Raw genomic sequence first — 19,460 nt, 5'->3', positions numbered from 1 at the left:
TGGAATGGCCCTTTTGTATTATTTCGACTGTTCCGATTTCATAGCATTTTGTGATAATGTTGCGGGAGGATCATGACTTCGGAAATGTGTTATTCGCTGTAACTTTCGTAGCTTTGTACTATATTTCGTATGCTGCGATACGGCCAATCAAGGTTTCAAGGCTTCCACAGTGGAAATCGTATCGAAACCATAATTCTCGTCGATCAAATGCCTTTCAGTGGGGAGGAGCGTATAATTTCAGTACTCGAAAAAATCGTATTTAGCTACTCGACTCGAATCGTTGAAATAATTACTTGATTCAGATTCGAGTACCCGAATCATTGTGCCCAGCCCAGCGATGAATCGAATTTACGTCTTTTCGGTAACTAGGTAAATCTGGTCAGAATTCAGTAATAATTTCGCGATGTATCTGCGAAATTTATCGAGAGGTGAATGTTCATAATTTTCAGACTTGTCTGAGGTTGAACGTCGCATCGCATCTATGGTTTGTTTTTTGTTTGTTTATTGGCACGCATAATTGGTACAACCTGGTCATATGCGACCGCGCAGTAAATTTCATAAGGTATATTTTACGCTTGTCTTGCGTCTTTTTTCCGGTCCATTTGCTGCCATCTTTCTAGAGTTCGGCTCTCTCTTCCTCTGAGCTTTTCAAGACGCTGTATTTACAGCGGGATCGGCGATGAGAAGCCCAGATATACCTCCGACACATGGAAACATGGCGGAGCCGAGACTAGGACCAGCCACCATTGGTGTCGTGACTGCAGTGTTTAACCGACTGCACCATTCGCTTCCCGCGCATCTATGGTGTTGACGTACAAGCATAGCACACATCAATTATTTTGGAGAACTGAATGAACGGAACATGGCAATTTGATTCCAGGATATATTTCTATTAGTAACTCCTTGCTGAATAATAATTAATCGATACTGCGAAATTTCCGAGCATGGAATTACACTATGTAACAGTATTTTGGTTAGGCTCAAACTTATGTTTTAAGAGGTGTCAAATTGACGAAATTAATTTCGATTTCATTGATTATGAAGTGTTCAGTTGAATGAAAATATTCGATTGCTCGTGGAGCACTGAGGCAGTCTGTTAAAATGATGGAATCGGTAATGTTGTTTTGGTCTATCCAATTCAAGGCACATTTAATGGCACATAGGCTAATTCTGCTGTGAATGACGAGAAATTGCGGTGAGCCGCGTGATCGATATATGGCACATACATGCCTACCGAGTATCCAGATTCATTCGTGGTCTTCGACCCATCTGTGAAAATGGTCGTTGAGATAGCGCAGTAAATTTCCAGAAACTCGTTAACGTCGATGGCTACTATGTAGTTAGGTGACTCAAGGGATAAAACTCTAGTCAGGGTTGAATCAATTACACTGGTCAGCAAAACGAAAACTTGATTATGCGATTTCTCATGATTCTGATTCTGCCTTCAGTTTCGTTTTAGCCCAGTGGTTCCCAACGTGGGTGATATAACCACTAGTGGGCGATTTTGAGATACAAGGGGGTGAAATGCCGAAGGGGGCGACTGGGGGCGATAGGGGGTGAAAATGTTAGAACGTCCAGTGAGATATATTTAACTAACACGGTTAAATATGCACGTGAAGACGGCTCATACTGCACATGACGTCATAAAAGGGTCAACTCAAAGGAGAGTAGTAACGGAAACCGGTTTTCCAAGCACATAACACCTCGAAAAATTGTGTGGAGATTGATAAAAGAGAAAAGTCGAAAAAGGTTGGGAACCACTATTCTGACACATCAATTTTCAAGATATCGTCGAATTCATATGTTCCGAAAAACATAAATATATAAAAAAATAGGATCTATATACATAAATATTTCATGACACTTAAAATGTTCAGCATATGATTTTCGTATGTTCATATGACTTTTGGACGGTATAATGTCGGCTTAGTACGAAGCGAGTAGAGCTTAGATTCATGAAAAAAACATAAAGATAGTCCCTAAAATCGAGCGAAATGGCGAACCCTCTTGCTATATACATCAATTTGTGGAAGCTCATTGTAACGTTTCCGCATAACATCCAGATGCCATTTCTCACCATTCTGTCATTCATAAAACCTTGGTAACGAGTTTCCATCGCCCGAATGTACTGGTGGAATTGTTCGTTTTGTTCTATAATAACTGCACCATTTCTAGGCATTACATTAATTAGCTTGCCATAGGAGTTCGATACTTTCAAAAGATTCTTCAAGGTGAACACAATGTGCTATATAAATTGAAGGTGTTATATCTGTATCGTGTAGCAATACAGCTTTTGAACTTCTCTTTGAATAGTCGTTGAAAAGTCGCCAGTTTCATTACTCTTTATTTGAAGAGCTTCTTGGAGGTACAGAACTTCAATATACAATTAAATAGTATATTCATATTGAAATGAACCCGAATATTTTCGGCTGACACTCTTCAGGGGTAATCGTCAGTAACTAGTAGAGAATTGGAAAGAACATTGTATATCAACAATCGTATCACATATTATTGCATAAATAATCAATATCGAGACGTTAGCGAAGGTGTCCATCTACTTTGAATATGGCATTAAGGCCCAAGGTCTTTTTATTTTGAATCTCTTTTGCTCGCTTAAACGTTCTTGAGTAAGCAGAATTGCTTCGGAACTTTTTTCTAGTTTGTATCCTGTCTCGGCAGAATCAGTGCTGTATCTTGAACTTCCTTCAGCATCACTGTCTTCAAAATCTTTGTAAACATCTACAAAGCGACCGTGAGACGAAAGCAGAACGGACACAGAAGCATCGTGTTGGTACATGTCTCCTCGCTCAGTCCAAGTTGGGATATACAAAAAAATTTTTTTGAAGAAAACCCTTGCACATTGTTAAGACATAAATAGCCCTCCTGAATGTAGCGAAAAGTTTCTCTCCATATCACGGTAACAGAAAAGCCAATCGAGGAGGTTCGTTTGTGTAGCCAATTGTGTAAACCAGTTGAACAAGGTGTATAATGTTGAATGTGAACCGTGCTATTTACACTGTGTTGGTGCAGGGGCTCCGAAACTTTTTATGGTCGCAACCTTAAAATGGCGCTTCGGCTGACCTGATACCTTGTTTGCCGGGTTTGCATTAGTTTTTCCGTCTATTTTGAAAAATGAACTAAAATATTCAGAAATAAACCACCGATAGCATCCGCTTAATTGAAATTCTCTTAATAGTCATTGGTATTGAATTTTCGTCTCCGCTACCCCAGAGATTTGGCAAACGACCCCATTGGGTTCGCCACCCCTAGTTTGGGAACCACTGCTGTAATGAAATGACAAACTACAACTCGTTCGTACAACATACATACACCCCATCATAAGCAGTATATGTACATCTGGAATTAACTGCCCACTAAAACGCTTTTTTCAGATACAAAGGTCGGCCCTCTCATTATATCTTTCTTATCCACGACATCAGTCAGGCACAGATATAATGCTTCACCAATTACGTCACAATTGGATTACAATGCACTTCGCAATATATCTTCCTATTATGAAATCATTTTGCTTTACTTTCGCTTTATCACCTGAGGAAAGGCAGAGCTCCGAAAGCTCGTGTAACTATAATAAAGTTATAATCATACAAGTGGACGTTAAACAGGGTGTGGAAGCTATCAAGGTCTTACATTTATATATACCGTCTGCTATCGGCACAACAACGACGATAATAGCGTAACTGTGAAAACTATAAATGCCAGTATCGCAAAAACCTGATGTACCAGCAAAAAAATAAGGGCTTATTTGAAATCAGGGGAAACTCTTCCAGAATTACATAATCGTACATCCGCTTAAAATTGGCTGTTGACCAGTGTTTTTATTGGCATTGTTGATATGTTTGCCGGTGAGAGTCAGTTGAAGAGTTAAGTGTGAATAAATTGCCAATACGAATGGATTGTTCCTTGTTCGTTGCAGTATTCAAATTCTTTACAACGAGGAACTAGTTTACGCAAAAAGTTGCGAAAAGATTCTCTCTCACACCCGATGCGGTCTGCCCTCCGCATGCTTACGGTACTGCGATCAGTGCGACCAATCAACTTAATGTTACGCGAGTAGAACTGCGAGAAATTTACTCCGCTTGAAGCCGCTGAATAATAGAGGTCATAATAATAACCGCTCTGGTATAATTACGGCATCGGGATTTCTAACAGAGATGGACTTCGCGACGAGCACTGTGAATTGACGTTGGTGTAGTGGAGCACCACTGTTCCAAGTGGTTGCATTTTATTGTAATCCGTAACTAAATAAACATACGCTTCATAATTTCCCCATTCGCCCAATGTTATCCGTGGATTCATATGTGTAAGTGGATTTGGGTATGACCTTCTTCCGTCGTTATTTACATAAAAAGCCCAGAGTAAGAGCTGGTGAAAGACGGATGGGAAGCCGAATGAAAAGAGCAAGGAAATCGTCTAACGAGAACCGAAAGATCAAGATCCAGACCGAGTTGGATGTTAGATTGAGTGAGCGTATACCCCGGTCCTTTCGATATTTCCTATCTGTTCGTATTGTATTATATCTTGTGTATCGCATTGTGCATTGTTGCGAAAGATATTAGAACCGTTGATTACATTACATCACAAAACTACACGCAAAATGCTTTTTGCAGATCTCTAAATGTATAAGCGGCACTTCGGTTAGGTCTACTCTCATGACGTAATGTATGTTAGAGTGTGTTTTTGCATTTTTAAATTATTCGTCTTTCACAGACATCACATTACGTAGGTCATGTGCCGCATGCTTCATCGATTCCCTTTTAGGCGAATCCAAACTCGAACATGTGATCGCTCTGCAAGCTATACGCATTATACAGCCATAAATAATTCTATTGCATGTATCGTTGTCAAGGCTCTCATGGGAGCACAATCCCATGGGAGATACGAGACTAAAAGACTCAGGGGCCGTGTAGGCTTACTTCGATCGTGATATTGCAGACGGTATTGGCAATATAGCTATGCATTGGTGAGAAAATTTGCGATATATACCCTTTAAAGTCTCGGGAAACAAATGACTCGTTTCGTTTCGATCGCTGATCGGCGATCATGGCCACATTAGTCACCAATGTTACTGGAGCTCAAGCAGAAGTCGATAATTCCAAGGTAATAGAATACAATAAAAAACGCAGTTTTGTAAAACAATGTATGAAGTGGCCTATATCATGAAAGTAAGCGACATTGGGATGCAGCAGGATTTAGAGAATCCGCGTAACTTATTCGAACCCCTTTATAATGGTAGCTCTGTTGTTGTTGCAACATCATTTCAGAGGTCTAATATCGCCAAGTATATGCAAGCATTCAAATTGAGAAGCATAGCATTTTGTCTAGTTTTATTATGTGTTGCAGGCTTGCATTATATTGTCAGATCTCTTTTCTGTCGAAATGCGGAATGCTTCTAGCCCGACGTCAAGGATTTTCGTTATGTTCTTTTTGCAGTGGACCTGTTTAGTAAAATGAACACATGCAAAAGACTATGCTTATCTTTCTTTGTTGCAATGCTGGTTTTTTGTATTGCCCCCGCCATATGCAAGAGAAACAAAGGTAAAACAAGAATTCAAACCCAACTGCGACAGAAAACGAACTCACGAGCCTCCGATTACAACCTCCGGCAGAATCCTGCATCAAACAATTATCCACATGTCAAAAGTCCAAAGCCGAAGAAGAAGAAAAATAAGGCGAAGAAGAGGGTTAAAACCTTGGGTGAGACGACACAGCTGTATCGTCGTTGTATTTATAGAGTTCAAGTTTGGATGTTAAAATATATGTTATGCATCTCACAACTTCTCGATCTACAGCATTTTGAACGAGTCACACACACACACCTATTTCGTACAGTAAATTTGTGCGTCACGCACGTATCGCAAGTTTGAATTCACACATCCACGACTCGCGATTGTAGGCTACGTGTTGTCCGTACGGCAGCCTTGCTACTGCTAACCGGGCATATATTCACAGCGTCGCGGTCGTTCAGCCACGGTCTGTGCGGCAAATTAGTACATGCCTACTCCATTCGAGCCTGCTGTGTCGCTTTTTCACCATATTGATAGATGGTTTGTATCAGTAGTGGTTCTCATACTTTTTCGGCTTGTGCCACACCAGAAAATTTATATAAAGCTTGCAACACGGTCATAAGAAAGTTGCTTATTCAGGTGTTATTGCGATGGCTATGCTTGTTTGTACAAACATTTACTCGACTGAAACGAGGCTCAATTGTTGAGAAACATACACGCATTTTCTCATGTCCCAAGTGGTGTTTTGAGTTTACGTCTCTTATATCAGTAAAAAGAAAACATGCACATACGCCTACCCGTACCCATGAAGGTAAAAATCACTATCACTGCCATGATTGCATTCATCATGGAATCGCAAAAACGCCGTTTAAAAAATGGGCATTCTTAAATCAATGAGCTGTTCTACTACTGTAAAACGGTTGATTGATGTATGCCGTCCGAATAGATTTACTACCCACTAATGTTTGTTTACAGCAAATCCTGAGAATAAGTATTGTTGAAGCGTAAGTTGAACTTCAGACAATGAGTTACGTCACGATTGCTAGTGGACGAGATGATTTGAAACGAATCAAGGATGATGTTTACATTACCCTATTTATCGGCAATGCCATGCTTGGTTTCATTGGCATGGTCATGCTCACATGTGCTTATTTATCAGCCCGCTGAAGCATTTGGATCGCGTTTTTCAGTCGCATGTATGCTTGTCTGCATGCTTTATATTCAATATTATAAGCTGCAGTGTTTTTGCAAAATCCCAGAAAGTCTCCCGGCACACCTGCGAATCTTAGGCGACACGCTTGTGTGCAGCAGCACCCAGTTTGAGAACCAGTGGTTTATATAATGCAGAGATTGTTTGTAACGAGGTAATGTTACTTCATCGAAGTACCCACGAGAGTAGTTAGTATGATCGGTCTGGGGGTGCCTGGGGCTCTTATGGGCGGGGTGGTGACCTGCCTGAAAACCCGGGGTGATGACCCCACCCTTTTAGACCCCCCATGTGGTGGTGACCTGCCATTGTTTCTTATGGGCGCGGCGATGATACCACCCTTTCAGGTATAGGCTGCGGTGATGATATACCTTGAAAACTTGTGTTGGTGACCCCACCCTGTCGCTATAGGCTGCGGCGATGACCTGCCGTCTGGTATTCGAGGGAATCCCAACGTTTACGGTGAGCGCGACAATGATATATCTTTTGCTTATGGACGCGGCGATGATTCGTACTTTCGGGTATAGGCATCTTTCGCACGGTGTTAAATATGTATCAGGTAAATAGTCATGTGAATGAACCTTTGTTAATGTGCATATCGTAAATTATTATATATGATGTCGTAGTTTAGTCGTGACAAATGACCGATCGTGTTCTAAGTCTTTCCTCGCTATTGATTCCTACGTAACCTGAATAGTACTTTCAGATCGGATTATTCACACCTTCCATACCGCCGTTTCGCACCTACAGAATAGTCTGCTGTTCACAATCGCGACAAGAATCACAAGTATACACATTTATACGTTTGTTGTATTTATTAATCTGAAATCAAACTCTTCACAAAAGCACGCACAATCGTATCATTAACTTTTTTATAACCACCAGAATAATTCAAGTATTCCTTGGCTGAATATCCTTGAGTTCGTTTTATCAAGAATGTTATAGCAGCATCTCCACAGACATCCGAACTTTTACTCTGTAATTGTTTCCCAGTCACGGAAAATTGATCCGGCTCAAGGAATTCGATTATCTGGTGTTTTAGCGGTCCGAAACCTAGTGAATCATGAAAATGAGTATCCTCATCTCTGAATCTAGACACCCAACGAGGCTCCGGTCAAGTTCGATTCATCGTAACTTTCAACTACGCTCTCGGGTTATTCGTACGTTCCATGCCGCTGTTTTCACACCTATAGAATCAATACCAACTATCTCCGCGCCTCAAGAATACCCAGAGAATATTTAATCACTGTATTGATTTATCAACCCGAAATCAAACTCTTAACAAAAACACACATCTTATCATTTGCCAACTTCGGCATCACCAAATAATCCAAGTGTCGGAATCCATTCATGAGATTTACTACAGGTAAACTGAGATAATCCAAAATGAATTATTTTGACTTTGACATAGTCTCAATTGAAATAGATTGACAAACAACTTTTAACCCAGTTATATTTAGAGATTATACGCATATAGGTTTGAAACAAGTAATGAAACCTTACAACTCTATTCACTATCCGGTTATACGTTTGTCAAAGAGACATTTTAACATCTTACCATATTAAAAGAATTATTCACAACATTAACAAGTGTTAAAAATATAGTTTTCACTTACTTGATTACACTACAACTCGCAAACTTGAGTTAATTCGTCCTGGTTGTATTCATATGACCGATAATTTTTATTCAATTGTAAAGGTCGTTACTATTCTGTAATACAAAGCATTTACTAATCGGTGCATATACGCGATTTGACATAAACCTATTATATTTTGAGTATACGAGATTTGAATGTCTGAACAATAACTGAGAATTAAATTATCACAATTGAATCCATATATGACAGCGTAAAAGATATTGGAATGTCAGCAACTCTGTACGATCATAGTTACTACCGCTAATTTACCCGGCCAACTCGTCATGATCATTCCTGAAATCAACACAAACGCGACCACTGACTTGAGTTAACCACAAAACGGCATCAAGTTTTTAATCAGCGTGCAGCTGACAGATTATTCGAATGCATCGATGGGGAATATTATTGAACTCGTCGATATTGTTACTTCAACAAATTTTCGCTTATACCGACTGCGAAAGTTAATATCGAACCGTAAGACTTAAAACAAATCACATATTTGTTGAACACAGACATGACAAAAAACATTACCGAGATTTTATAAACTAGTCATATTACTCTACACATCTATCAATATCAAACTGCGAGTCATCCAATTTTTCTACTAAAGTAACATTTCACTTTCGGAATCGGATTCGGTATAGTCATACAAATTGTATTAATAAATCCAACATCAAAACAAAAGGACTTTCAAGCTCATTGAAATCAAATCATTCGTCTTCGACTTGCGCTTTATTAGATTGCACACAACAATTCGTTACGAACGAGCTGTAACCAAAGTTAAGAAATATTTGTGTCCACAGATATAGTGGCTGAATATAGCCAACACAATCACGAATCGACGTTTCAGAGTATTTCACGGATGTAATAAACTTGTTAGTGTCGCCTATCTAAAATTATGCATGCGTTCGATTTCCATACCGACTGTTGCGATGTTTAGGATTCGCTTACAATGACCAAGAGTGAGGATTTAACATCAATGTCGTTACTGTCGGTATTCACAACAGAGAATCGAAACATTACACAGTGTGAAAATATATCTTTGATATCAAAGCACTATCCCAAGTACACGATTAATACTCAACTCCGTTCACACTTTCCATAGAACGTGCTAAATGTAAAATATCGCGAGGAGACTTTGATCATTACAAAAGTAAATTGGGGTATGTTTGCTAGACGCATCCAATTCAGTTAGAAATTTCCGGTGCACAACAATCGTAATATCAAGGAAGTACTTGCTACACTGTAATTCACTAAACGCGTTTTGCATTGTTGGTTGTTTGTAGTATTGATTGAAATTGTTTTTCAACCCTCAAATAATAATTCCCGACATGAGACCAAGCCGCTGAAAGTCATTACCATCACAAAGAAACAATTTGTACGATGTTTGCCAAATGTGTCCTATAGTTAGGTGTACTAGAATTATTTGTGTAACCCACCGACAATGCAATCAAAAAATTTTCCGTTGTCATTCATCAAAGTAAATGTCGTCACAATACTATGCCACTAAAAGACGTTACTCGTATGTGATTGAATCGCCGGTAATTAACTAGCTAAATCAAACCCCTAAGAAATTTCACTCACTCATTGGATATGAAACAGCGTCGCTTAATCGGCGTAGATCGTTTTTCTAAATGCAAATCATACCTGACCAACAGAAAACAATTTTCACTCACCTTGTAATGAAACCAAGTGGTGGGCCTTCGTTTCAATATTTTGTGTCAAATACTTTGCAATGAACACATTTGAGTGGTTGAGCTTTACATCATCAAGCTGTCATCTGTAAATCGAGATCGCATCCGACTTGTAACTGTATCGTTTACCTAACCGAGTTGTATGCACAGTTGGATATTTTTGCCATTTAGTGATTGCTGAACATACCAAACGATACACATTCACTTCCGAAATACTGCGTTGATCTCAATTCCCTTTGTCGTGATAATCGAAGTACATTTGTTTCGAATTCGTAACAGCCGACTATGACATGATAAATTTTTGACAAGTTATGCTTAGAAGATTGGTTGCATATCACGAAAAATAACATACTACTCACATTGATACTGTTAATCGGTATTTTCACGCGAGTCGATTTTCAAACGAGTAAAATTTATTACATGAGTTGTTCCGCTTACTATATTTAAATGTAAACTCACCCATCTTTCAACAACAAACAATGATAAAAAAAGTACGCAATCAAACACAACACTTTGTACGACACTAATTATTGTTCCACACATCTCATTTCATACTAAGTGTATACGAAAGATATTCATGACACATGAAAATATTCGCTCATGCTACGAACATACGCAATGATTGGTGACGCTTTCAAACTGTTTCGATATCACAAGAACTTTATTGTCTGAATGGGTGTTCATGTATCTTAATAATCAAATAGTTCAACACAGAACTAGTACGAACAGAAACATCATAGTTGTTTACACAAAAGTTTGTATGTGTACAGTATGCGAATACCGTGTGTAAGTCCAGCACAATTGCGGTATCCATCCGAGTTTAGTTAACACAAATTTATTACAACGGAGCCACGTAAACTTTCGTGAAAGAAAAGCATACTCACTTCCAGAGGGTTATGTCAACACCATAGCAGTACTCCAACAACAAAGTACATATGCTTTCTAGTCACGGTCCTTACATCTTTCACATAGATCAAACTACTTTGCTAACGAAAAGTGCTGAGTCATCACATGATTGCCCTCACAACAAAACAGCTAGAAGATATTATCATACAAAAATATTCCTAACCCTTTGCGCACCAGTGACAAATCATACAACAAACATTTTTTGTGAGTCGAATTGTTGTTCAGTGTCAATTCTACCTGTTGAAACGTACATTAAAACAACACAGTCACAATTCAATTAAAACCACAAATCTATTTCCATTTCGTCACAAACTGTCACATACAGAAAAATAAATTTTCTTTCCCCAACACATACTTGTAACCAATCGCTTTCATTAAACACTCAACTCCATAAAAGTATTTACTTTCTACAACATATAGACATTCCGATGTAGTCAAGAAATATTTTTATTAATCAAAATCATCGATTTCTGTTCACGGCGTTAGTGTGTGCATGTCATACCTGTGGGCTCCGTATTAAAATGGACACGACACGACTGAATGTAACGGGGTAGAAGTCTATCGCATCGATTTACATGTGGTCTTCGCTACGGTTTCAAAAAACGAATCATCTATTTTGCATTGATCGAGACCGAGCGAACCAGTTACATGTATTCGCGGTAATGATTTTGCTTGTCATATGCGAATGATAGGGTTGCTACTCCGACAAATCAACATACAACAATCTTCTGACGATCATAATAGCAATTTCATTTTCCACCCCTTCGTAACTGTATACGCACGAAAAGTATATTGTACAACTCGGCAACTACGTTTAACAAGACCAATCACACTACCAGCGTTGAACACAAGATACCTAACCAAGTCAAAATATCATACTGGTTTGGACAACTGACGTTTACCTGTGTAAAATTATCATTTTCACTTGGAGGTCAACCGTTACCTGACTAAAAATATCATTGTCCTTTGGAGATCTTTGGTTTACCCAGAGTAACAATACATTTTCACTTGGAAATATATTTTTTCCCTGAGCAACAACCCATTTTCACTTGGAAATATATTTTTTCCCTCAGCAACAAACCATTTTCATCTGGAAATATATTTTTTCCCTCAGCAACAAACCATTTTCACCTGGAAATATAATTTTTCCCTGAGCAACAAACCCTTTTCACTTAGCGGTCCGTCGTTTACCTTAGTAAAAACATCATTTTCCTTTGGAGATCTGGTGTTTACCCAGTGCAACAATACATTTTCACTTGGCCATCCATCTTTCCCTAGAGTAACAAAACCACTTTCATTTGGAAATCTGACAAACACACCCGCCAACTTGGAATTTGTTGTATTGACGACAGTTTGAAATAGATTACAATGAACAGTGACGTAAATATACACAGACTACCGGTTTCAGAGTATTCCTGCATCAGTCGTATCACATCAATATCATCGGTTAACCACATGAAATAACAATATGCCCTTGTACACCGAAATGCATGTTTTGGAAATTGGACAATAGGTTTCGATATGTCTGTGATGTCCAGGTTCGTGCTTTGGATTTTCCAGAGTCAAAGTGTCTGAATAAAACACCGCCTGGACTTCGGTAAATGTTTGGCACGCAGATAACGGTAGTCGGAAATCGAGGAATTTATGTTTCCATCGGGCTAACAACTCCGGGTTACTTGTGATCTATCTCACACGTGTTTACTATGTTGTGTCGCTCTTTATTGACCAATAGCCTACATACCACACCATTCAGTTTGAAATCGGAAACCCCGAGAAAGTATTAACCGGATCCGGATATCAACTCTGAATCGATAAACCATATTCAAGTAAACATGCCACAACCTGTGTCTCCAGGAAAATAACAAGACATCGCACAAATCAAGTTTACTTCGCGATTATTTGCCCACACAAGTAATCACGTAAACGAGGTGTATGACATTACATCCATCATGGATAACATCGTGTCTAGCATTACAAATATCATGAGTGACAAATTCGTCTTTTCAAGTCTCGTCATGCACCGACTCTGTACATTCAGTGTGGGTATAGATGACTTGGAGATAGACAAACAGACATCTTTGACCGTCACATGGTTATTCGTTCAAATACCATTGGTGATATCGATACAGTGAATAGAGCATTATGCATACCGATACATTCATAGTCATATATGCGAACCATGTACTATCATGTACCCCGATTTTCGTTGAATATCCACGACACCAACAAATCTGTACATTTCTTTTCCCTCAACCTCGACGATAGAGTCGTCATCCCAATGTATCAATCGAGTGTATGGTTCATCAGGTGTAAAATCCAAATCAAATGTAACCAAGGTATCGTTTTTCATTTTCAATATTTCCACTGCCGCATCTTGTCTGTGTCGTAAAACCACGGTGTGGGGCCAGAGGAATCTATGGAACGTTACGCGTAGTCCCATCCTTACTCGTGTATATGATCAGGTAACGACGAAGTTTTTTCAATTGCCTTGTGGTGATGGTGGTGGTCCGTTTCGAAATGCAAGCGGATGAACTAGATCAAAAGTTTCGAAGATGGGTTTTATAATTGCTCTAGGTGTGAAATAGACATCACACTCTTGTGGGGATTACCACGAATTTGGTCTTCACACCACAGAAACACAGTAACTCGGATTACAATAACCGCAATCGAATTTAAGATTTACATACGCGGAATCACTGTTAAAGATGTCTGACTGCGACGTTGCACCCGTGTAACGAATTCTCATGCTAAGGCCCCTGTTACGGTCAAAGATGTCTGTTTGTCTATCTCCAAGTCATCTATACCCACACTGAATGTACAGAGTCGGTGCATGACGAGACTTGAAAAGACGAATTTGTCACTCATGATATTTGTAATGCTAGACACGATGTTATCCATGATGGATGTAATGTCATACACCTCGTTTACGTGATTACTTGTGTGGGCAAATAATCGCGAAGTAAACTTGATTTGTGCGATGTCTTGTTATTTTCCTGGAGACACAGGTTGTGGCATGTTTACTTGAATATGGTTTATCGATTCAGAGTTGATATCCGGATCCGGTTAATACTTTCTCGGGGTTTCCGATTTCAAACTGAATGGTGTGGTATGTAGGCTATTGGTCAATAAAGAGCGACACAACATAGTAAACACGTGTGAGATAGATCACAAGTAACCCGGAGTTGTTAGCCCGATGGAAACATAAATTCCTCGATTTCCGACTACCGTTATCTGCGTGCCAAACATTTACCGAAGTCCAGGCGGTGTTTTATTCAGACACTTTGACTCTGGAAAATCCAAAGCACGAACCTGGACATCACAGACATAGCGAAACCTATTGTCCAATTTCCAAAACATGCATTTCGGTGTACAAGGGCATATTGTTATTTCATGTGGTTAACCGATGATATTGATGTGATACGACTGATGCAGGAATACTCTGAAACCGGTAGTCTGAGTATATTTACGTCACTGTTCATTGTAATCTATTTCAAACTGTCGTCAATACAACAAATTCCAAGTTGGCGGGTGTGTTTGTCAGATTTCCAAATGAAAGTGGTTTTGTTACTCTAGGGAAAGATGGATGGCCAAGTGAAAATGTATTGTTGCACTGGGTAAACACCAGATCTCCAAAGGAAAATGATGTTTTTACTAAGGTAAACGACGGACCGCTAAGTGAAAAGGGTTTGTTGCTCAGGGAAAAATTATATTTCCAGGTGAAAATGGTTTGTTGCTGAGGGAAAAAATATATTTCCAGATGAAAATGGTTTGTTGCTGAGGGAAAAAATATATTTCCAAGTGAAAATGGGTTGTTGCTCAGGGAAAAAATATATTTCCAAGTGAAAATGTATTGTTACTCTGGGTAAACCAAAGATCTCCAAAGGACAATGATATTTTTAGTCAGGTAACGGTTGACCTCCAAGTGAAAATGATAATTTTACACAGGTAAACGTCAGTTGTCCAAACCAGTATGATATTTTGACTTGGTTAGGTATCTTGTGTTCAACGCTGGTAGTGTGATTGGTCTTGTTAAACGTAGTTGCCGAGTTGTACAATATACTTTTCGTGCGTATACAGTTACGAAGGGGTGGAAAATGAAATTGCTATTATGATCGTCAGAAGATTGTTGTATGTTGATTTGTCGGAGTAGCAACCCTATCATTCGCATATGACAAGCAAAATCATTACCGCGAATACATGTAACTGGTTCGCTCGGTCTCGATCAATGCAAAATAGATGATTCGTTTTTTGAAACCGTAGCGAAGACCACATGTAAATCGATGCGATAGACTTCTACCCCGTTACATTCAGTCGTGTCGTGTCCATTTTAATACGGAGCCCACAGGTATGACATGCACACACTAACGCCGTGAACAGAAATCGATGATTTTGATTAATAAAAATATTTCTTGACTACATCGGAATGTCTATATGTTGTAGAAAGTAAATACTTTTATGGAGTTGAGTGTTTAATGAAAGCGATTGGTTACAAGTATGTGTTGGGGAAAGAAAATTTATTTTTCTGTATGTGACAGTTTGTGACGAAATGGAAATAGATTTGTGGTTTTAATTGAATTGTGACTGTGTTGTTTTAATGTACGTTTCAACAGGTAGAATTGACACTGAACAACAATTCGACTCACAAAAAATGTTTGTTGTATGATTTGTCACTGGTGCGCAAAGGGTTAGGAATATTTTTGTATGATAATATCTTCTAGCTGTTTTGTTGTGAGGGCAATCATGTGATGACTCAGCACTTTTCGTTAGCAAAGTAGTTTGATCTATGTGAAAGATGTAAGGACCGTGACTAGAAAGCATATGTACTTTGTTGTTGGAGTACTGCTATGGTGTTGACATAACCCTCTGGAAGTGAGTATGCTTTTCTTTCACGAAAGTTTACGTGGCTCCGTTGTAATAAATTTGTGTTAACTAAACTCGGATGGATACCGCAATTGTGCTGGACTTACACACGGTATTCGCATACTGTACACATACAAACTTTTGTGTAAACAACTATGATGTTTCTGTTCGTACTAGTTCTGTGTTGAACTATTTGATTATTAAGATACATGAACACCCATTCAGACAATAAAGTTCTTGTGATATCGAAACAGTTTGAAAGCGTCACCAATCATTGCGTATGTTCGTAGCATGAGCGAATATTTTCATGTGTCATGAATATCTTTCGTATACACTTAGTATGAAATGAGATGTGTGGAACAATAATTAGTGTCGTACAAAGTGTTGTGTTTGATTGCGTACTTTTTTTATCATTGTTTGTTGTTGAAAGATGGGTGAGTTTACATTTAAATATAGTAAGCGGAACAACTCATGTAATAAATTTTACTCGTTTGAAAATCGACTCGCGTGAAAATACCGATTAACAGTATCAATGTGAGTAGTATGTTATTTTTCGTGATATGCAACCAATCTTCTAAGCATAACTTGTCAAAAATTTATCATGTCATAGTCGGCTGTTACGAATTCGAAACAAATGTACTTCGATTATCACGACAAAGGGAATTGAGATCAACGCAGTATTTCGGAAGTGAATGTGTATCGTTTGGTATGTTCAGCAATCACTAAATGGCAAAAATATCCAACTGTGCATACAACTCGGTTAGGTAAACGATACAGTTACAAGTCGGATGCGATCTCGATTTACAGATGACAGCTTGATGATGTAAAGCTCAACCACTCAAATGTGTTCATTGCAAAGTATTTGACACAAAATATTGAAACGAAGGCCCACCACTTGGTTTCATTACAAGGTGAGTGAAAATTGTTTTCTGTTGGTCAGGTATGATTTGCATTTAGAAAAACGATCTACGCCGATTAAGCGACGCTGTTTCATATCCAATGAGTGAGTGAAATTTCTTAGGGGTTTGATTTAGCTAGTTAATTACCGGCGATTCAATCACATACGAGTAACGTCTTTTAGTGGCATAGTATTGTGACGACATTTACTTTGATGAATGACAACGGAAAATTTTTTGATTGCATTGTCGGTGGGTTACACAAATAATTCTAGTACACCTAACTATAGGACACATTTGGCAAACATCGTACAAATTGTTTCTTTGTGATGGTAATGACTTTCAGCGGCTTGGTCTCATGTCGGGAATTATTATTTGAGGGTTGAAAAACAATTTCAATCAATACTACAAACAACCAACAATGCAAAACGCGTTTAGTGAATTACAGTGTAGCAAGTACTTCCTTGATATTACGATTGTTGTGCACCGGAAATTTCTAACTGAATTGGATGCGTCTAGCAAACATACCCCAATTTACTTTTGTAATGATCAAAGTCTCCTCGCGATATTTTACATTTAGCACGTTCTATGGAAAGTGTGAACGGAGTTGAGTATTAATCGTGTACTTGGGATAGTGCTTTGATATCAAAGATATATTTTCACACTGTGTAATGTTTCGATTCTCTGTTGTGAATACCGACAGTAACGACATTGATGTTAAATCCTCACTCTTGGTCATTGTAAGCGAATCCTAAACATCGCAACAGTCGGTATGGAAATCGAACGCATGCATAATTTTAGATAGGCGACACTAACAAGTTTATTACATCCGTGAAATACTCTGAAACGTCGATTCGTGATTGTGTTGGCTATATTCAGCCACTATATCTGTGGACACAAATATTTCTTAACTTTGGTTACAGCTCGTTCGTAACGAATTGTTGTGTGCAATCTAATAAAGCGCAAGTCGAAGACGAATGATTTGATTTCAATGAGCTTGAAAGTCCTTTTGTTTTGATGTTGGATTTATTAATACAATTTGTATGACTATACCGAATCCGATTCCGAAAGTGAAATGTTACTTTAGTAGAAAAATTGGATGACTCGCAGTTTGATATTGATAGATGTGTAGAGTAATATGACTAGTTTATAAAATCTCGGTAATGTTTTTTGTCATGTCTGTGTTCAACAAATATGTGATTTGTTTTAAGTCTTACGGTTCGATATTAACTTTCGCAGTCGGTATAAGCGAAAATTTGTTGAAGTAACAATATCGACGAGTTCAATAATATTCCCCATCGATGCATTCGAATAATCTGTCAGCTGCACGCTGATTAAAAACTTGATGCCGTTTTGTGGTTAACTCAAGTCAGTGGTCGCGTTTGTGTTGATTTCAGGAATGATCATGACGAGTTGGCCGGGTAAATTAGCGGTAGTAACTATGATCGTACAGAGTTGCTGACATTCCAATATCTTTTACGCTGTCATATATGGATTCAATTGTGATAATTTAATTCTCAGTTATTGTTCAGACATTCAAATCTCGTATACTCAAAATATAATAGGTTTATGTCAAATCGCGTATATGCACCGATTAGTAAATGCTTTGTCTTACAGAATAGTAACGACCTTTACAATTGAATAAAAATTATCGGTCATATGAATACAACCAGGACGAATTAACTCAAGTTTGCGAGTTGTAGTGTAATCAAGTAAGTGAAAACTATATTTTTAACACTTGTTAATGTTGTGAATAATTCTTTTAATATGGTAAGATGTTAAAATGTCTCTTTGACAAACGTATAACCGGATAGTGAATAGAGTTGTAAGGTTTCATTACTTGTTTCAAACCTATATGCGTATAATCTCTAAATATAACTGGGTTAAAAGTTGTTTGTCAATCTATTTCAATTGAGACTATGTCAAAGTCAAAATAATTCATTTTGGATTATCTCAGTTTACCTGTAGTAAATCTCATGAATGGATTCCGACACTTGGATTATTTGGTGATGCCGAAGTTGGCAAATGATAAGATGTGTGTTTTTGTTAAGAGTTTGATTTCGGGTTGATAAATCAATACAGTGATTAAATATTCTCTGGGTATTCTTGAGGCGCGGAGATAGTTGGTATTGATTCTATAGGTGTGAAAACAGCGGCATGGAACGTACGAATAACCCGAGAGCGTAGTTGAAAGTTACGATGAATCGAACTTGACCGGAGCCTCGTTGGGTGTCTAGATTCAGAGATGAGGATACTCATTTTCATGATTCACTAGGTTTCGGACCGCTAAAACACCAGATAATCGAATTCCTTGAGCCGGATCAATTTTCCGTGACTGGGAAACAATTACAGAGTAAAAGTTCGGATGTCTGTGGAGATGCTGCTATAACATTCTTGATAAAACGAACTCAAGGATATTCAGCCAAGGAATACTTGAATTATTCTGGTGGTTATAAAAAAGTTAATGATACGATTGTGCGTGCTTTTGTGAAGAGTTTGATTTCAGATTAATAAATACAACAAACGTATAAATGTGTATACTTGTGATTCTTGTCGCGATTGTGAACAGCAGACTATTCTGTAGGTGCGAAACGGCGGTATGGAAGGTGTGAATAATCCGATCTGAAAGTACTATTCAGGTTACGTAGGAATCAATAGCGAGGAAAGACTTAGAACACGATCGGTCATTTGTCACGACTAAACTACGACATCATATATAATAATTTACGATATAC

The 19,460-nt window shown here is 38.4% G+C and overlaps 2 protein-coding genes across 2 annotated transcripts in view; both read left to right on the top strand.

Annotated features, from left to right (window-relative positions):
- Positions 1–19,460, top strand: part of LOC145456538 (uncharacterized) — a 266,927-nt gene that overhangs the window by 53,135 nt on the left and 194,332 nt on the right. The window lies entirely within an intron of this gene.
- Positions 2,581–19,460, top strand: part of LOC145456551 (uncharacterized) — a 31,007-nt gene continuing 14,127 nt past the window's right edge. The window contains exon 1 of the mRNA XM_080334694.1: positions 2,581–5,715. Within this exon, the coding sequence (XP_080190820.1) occupies positions 5,469–5,715 (247 nt within the window). The 5' untranslated portion in view covers positions 2,581–5,468. The remainder of the gene's footprint in view (positions 5,716–19,460) is intronic.

The sequence above is a fragment of the Botryllus schlosseri genome, chromosome 14 (assembly GCF_051294905.1).
Source record: "Botryllus schlosseri isolate E-star chromosome 14, Bs_hap1, whole genome shotgun sequence".
Lineage (NCBI taxonomy): Eukaryota > Metazoa > Chordata > Ascidiacea > Stolidobranchia > Styelidae > Botryllus > Botryllus schlosseri.
This window is presented reverse-complemented; position numbering and strand designations above follow the sequence as displayed.